We start from the raw sequence: 4,675 nt of genomic DNA on the forward strand, positions 1-4,675 counted from the left end.
AGGTGGTGGAGGCGGTGCCATCAAATTGTTATGACGAAGTATATCCACAACCACACTAAGTTGTTCATTAGTAGCATTAAGGCGGGAAGTTGTATCATTAAGTCGTTCAACTAACTCTTCATAAGTTGGTTGGTTACCCACAATATTTTCACGATGTGAAGTAGAAGTTGTGACACTAGGTGACCGCCCCCACCCTCGCAAGTATACCGAATCACGTTCAAGTACACACTCCATAATCTCTTTATCAGACAGTTCTTCTGGAGGATGTTGACCCCTTAACTCCATCATTTTATCCTAATAATATATTTAATTAATTATTAGTAAGAAATATAATAAATAAAAATTTAAATTACTTACATATAATGGCTCGAGCTCTATTCCAGTCCATCCTTTCTCAGCATCATAATGCTTTAGACGCCATGTCTCAATTTGACCGGTAGGAGAAGTTAACACCATTCCACGTCGAATGTGATGTCGTGGTGTGGAGACTGAACCATTTTTTGACTCCCATTTCCTCTTTGATCGATTGGTAGTATTCTTTAATGCTCTTTCCTGAAGAAATAAATCCAAATAAAATTTATTAGAAATTTTTTTACACAACCTTTTCTTTTGAACAACACAATGTCTATTTATTACGAACTTTATTGAACAGTTTAACACTAAAATCTGTAAATCAAAGACAAAACAAAATACTAGAAAGAGTAGATGTTGTTTATGTAGGGCCAAATACTAGAAAGAGTAGATGATGCCAAAATAATAACATTAGCTTTCATTTTTTCATTCAAACATTTAACCAAACACCTTAACTACATCAACTACATAGTTAGAAAAAACTTCATTCCCACAACCAAAATGAAATAAACACAACAACTGATTGGGTATCACAGTCAAAGAAAGACAGAAATTTCAACAAAGAGGTCATCTATAGCCAATACAATATTTCAAAATTAAGCAGTAGTTCGACATTTGTGGACAATCTTGGAAACATACAACAATATAAATTCAATAAAACAGAAAAAATATCAAAAAGCTAGATGTTAAGGACAATAGTAATATGCAAATAGTATGTCCGGTCTCTTGTTCCTATCATAATAGCAATATTATGATAAAAAATGTTACCTTAAATTCAGAAGAACACCAACGATCACACAAAATCATCCAATCTTCTTGATGTTCTTCTTTTAAGTCTGGATGACGTTTGCTCTTGGCCATCTCAAGATCATTTTCTCCTCCAATTTATTTGAAATATAAGTGCAGCTTGTACTTATGACCCTTCCAAGCTTTTCTCATTTACTCATCAATGCATTTTTTAGTTGTCTCATCATTCAAGTTGATGTCAAAATGTTCCTATAACATAAAACAATATTAATTATAAATATTACAAATATAAATGTAATATTGTGAAATGACTTACCAAAAGATAGTGTCGCAATGGAGCTCTCACATCTTCAGGGACCATTCTCCACTCTTTATAATGAAATGTACCATGATTCCGAATATTGAATCCAATCTCATTATTAAATTTCTCAGCATTAGTACAAATTGGTTGACGACACTCCGCATTAAAAGTCACTGACAACTTTCCAGTTGATGATGCCTTAGCTATAGTTGTAGTTGTCAAGCCGCGAGTAACTCCACGTGGCTTAAAGGAAGATGTTTGTCCTACAATACAATATAATCTTAATTAAAATAAATAGAAATTTAAAGAAATGAACATGAAAGACATTAAATTTACCATATGGAACTTGGGAAGATTGATTATCATCTTCGGTATCAAAATGGGTCGTCACATTGACTTGTTCACCCTGTACAGTAGGGTGTGTGGAGCCTTGAGGGTGTTCTCTCTCTACATTAGATTGTGTGGTGGTTCTAGGTCGTTGACTTAGTGCCATAGATCGAGTGGTGTGACAAACTTGTTGATTCTCTAAACTCGACCGAGTAGTGCGAATTACCTGTGTAGGTGGAGCAGGAGGATCAATGACTGGTTCAACTTGTTGATTCTCTATACTCGACCGAGTAGTGCGAACAACTTGTGAAGGTGGAGCAAGAAGATCAATGACTGGTTCAACTTGTTGACTTTGAGTAGTAGATCGAGTGGTGCGACGACCAAGTGCCATGACTAAAATTCTGTGAAATAAAACAAAGAAAATGATTAGTAAATAAATATTTACAAATATTAAGAAACTAACTATGAATTAAGAATATGGATGTCTATATATCTTGTTTCATCTCAGTTTTTGCAAACCTTAGTTTCTGTACTTGTATTTCTGTTTGTGTACAGGGTGCTTGGCTAGTTGGCTAGTTGGGGAAGAACATTTGTAGACAAATTTCACGAGGCACTAACTGATCAATGACAAGATGACTAACTATGAATTAAGAATCTGCATCATCATCACATTATGATTCTGTAGAACTTTTAGTGTCATCACTTGAGAGAAATGTTTCATTATTACAGAATATATTTCCTTCATCAAAATCTTCATCTAAGTCACTATCCTTGTCAACATTTTGATTTTGGTTTAAAAATAAATCAACAACAAGTTGGTCTGAAAGAGTTACAGAAGGAACATCTAATCGAACTAAAGATGAACTTTCAATGAAATACTCAGTTGGTTGAAAAGGTGGAAATTGAAATGATTCTTCTTCTTGAAACACATCATTATTTACTACCTCTTCCATAATTTCAGGAATGTCATAAATAGATCGATGATTTACTTTTTGAACAATCCGCCAATTTGAACCACACTTCATATCAAGCAAATAGAAAACTTGTTGTGCTTGAGTTGCCAAGATAAATGGTTCATTAGAATACCAATCAGTAGATGTATTGATGGAAGTCAAATTATGATCCACAACAATTGATCTACCTTTTGGATTGGAGTTATACCACTTACAACGAAATAAGAACACCTTCCGATCTAAAACGAATGACAACTGCAAAATCTCAATCAAGACACCATAATATAGGATATTAATATTGTCATGATCACCTTCAGTGCAAATTCCAGAACATTGTGTCTTAAGAGTATCGTCACGCTCTTTACATCGAAATCGAACACCATTTACAATACAACTTTGGTAGGTGTTGTGCCGTTCAAGTGGACCTTGAGATAAATAGTACAAATCATCATTGGCAAGAGGTGATTTTTGAACTCACATTTGAGACACCTATAGTATGAAAGAATTTGAATTCTGATGAATGATGTCACAACTTAAGAATTTAGTAAGAAACAATTAATGATAATCTCTTACTTTATTCTTAAACCAAGAAGGAAATTGTTCTTTGTGCTATAAGGCAACTTCTGAATCTGAAAGACCTTTTTCTTCCAACAACTTTATATGATCACTACATTCAAATTCATTTCTATGAATAAGTAAATGATATTTTGTTGATATAATTTAGAAGAAGAAAAGAAATTGTTACTTACTCGATAAAATCTTGGATATCATCTGCAGAATTGTTCAATATATACCATTGAACGACTTTTCTCCAATTTTGAAGCAATTTGATAGTAGATGCCCCAAATGGACGAACATTGGAGTTGAAAACATCTAACTTATGATTTGGAGAAGGTATATCCCAATTACGCTCGGGTCTTGTGAATCTTGTCTCTATGTTAGAAACATATCTTGACAAGAAAGTTACAGCATCATCTACAACAAAAGCTTCCGCTATTGAACCATCAGGCCGAGACATGTTTCTCACATATTTCTTGTACAAACCCATATGGCGTTCTGTCCCAAACATCCATCTCGAAGCAACTGGACCACCTAATAACACTTGATCGGGTAGGTGAACACAGAGATGAACCATTTTGGTAAAAAATGATGGGGGGAATATCTTTTCCAACTTGCACAAAATTATTACAATTCCATCTCTCAATTGTTCTATGTCAGAAATTTGTAATGTTTTTGCACAAATTTTTTGAAAGAATTGGCAGAGTTCAATCAAAGTACCACGAATGTTGTCTGTCAGAAAAGGAAGTAATGCAGCTGGTAATATCTTATGAAGTAAAACATGCCAATCATGAGTTTTCATTCCTCTTAGTTTGTCATTATCTGTTGCACATCGACTAATATTCGAAGCATATCCATCTGGTAATCTAACACTTTGAATGAATTTACAAAAATCTTTGCATTCTTCTCTCGTCAAAGTGTAACTAGCATAAGGTTTTTCAAGCTTGTTATTAGAAGGGTCCTTCTTCAGCCAAAGCTCTTCACGAATATTAAGATTTTGCAAATCCTTACGAGCTTTTAAATTGTCTTTCGATTTACCTTCAATGTCTAAAAGTGTTCCAATAATGTTATCACATACATTTTTCTCTATATGCATCACATCAAGATTGTGACGCAGCAAGAGCTTTGACCAGTATGACAATTCAAACAAAACACTTCTTTTACACCAATTCAGCTCTTTCTCTCCACGCTTACGTTTTCTAGAAGAATTACTTGGTGCTTTACCAGGGGTATGAATAGGAATTTCTTCCAATTGCTTTAAAATGTCATCACCAGTAAAAGTTCTAGGAGGGCAACGTAATTCAGTAGATCCATCATATTCTTTACTTTTTCTCCAAGAATGGTTTCTTTTCAAATAACATCGATGTCCCATGAAACATTGTTGGTCAGTAATTCTTCTAGATCTTGTATCTTCAAGACAAACAGGACATGCTAATTT

At 34.0% G+C, this 4,675-nt stretch overlaps 1 protein-coding gene across 1 annotated transcript; it reads right to left on the reverse strand.

Annotated features, from left to right (window-relative positions):
• Positions 1-214: 214 nt before the first annotated feature.
• LOC133786126 (uncharacterized) lies at positions 215-2,117 on the reverse strand. Its single transcript, XM_062225339.1, has 4 exons — positions 1,736-2,117; positions 1,415-1,662; positions 1,120-1,347; positions 215-552 (listed from the first exon to the last, which is right to left on the reverse strand). The coding sequence occupies exons 1-3, from the start codon at positions 2,115-2,117 to the stop codon at positions 1,291-1,293; spliced, it is 687 nt and encodes a 228-aa protein (XP_062081323.1). The 3' UTR covers positions 215-552; positions 1,120-1,290.
• Between the last annotated feature and the right edge of the window lie 2,558 nt (positions 2,118-4,675).

This window comes from Humulus lupulus, chromosome 6 (genome assembly GCF_963169125.1).
Source record: "Humulus lupulus chromosome 6, drHumLupu1.1, whole genome shotgun sequence".
Lineage (NCBI taxonomy): Eukaryota > Viridiplantae > Streptophyta > Magnoliopsida > Rosales > Cannabaceae > Humulus > Humulus lupulus.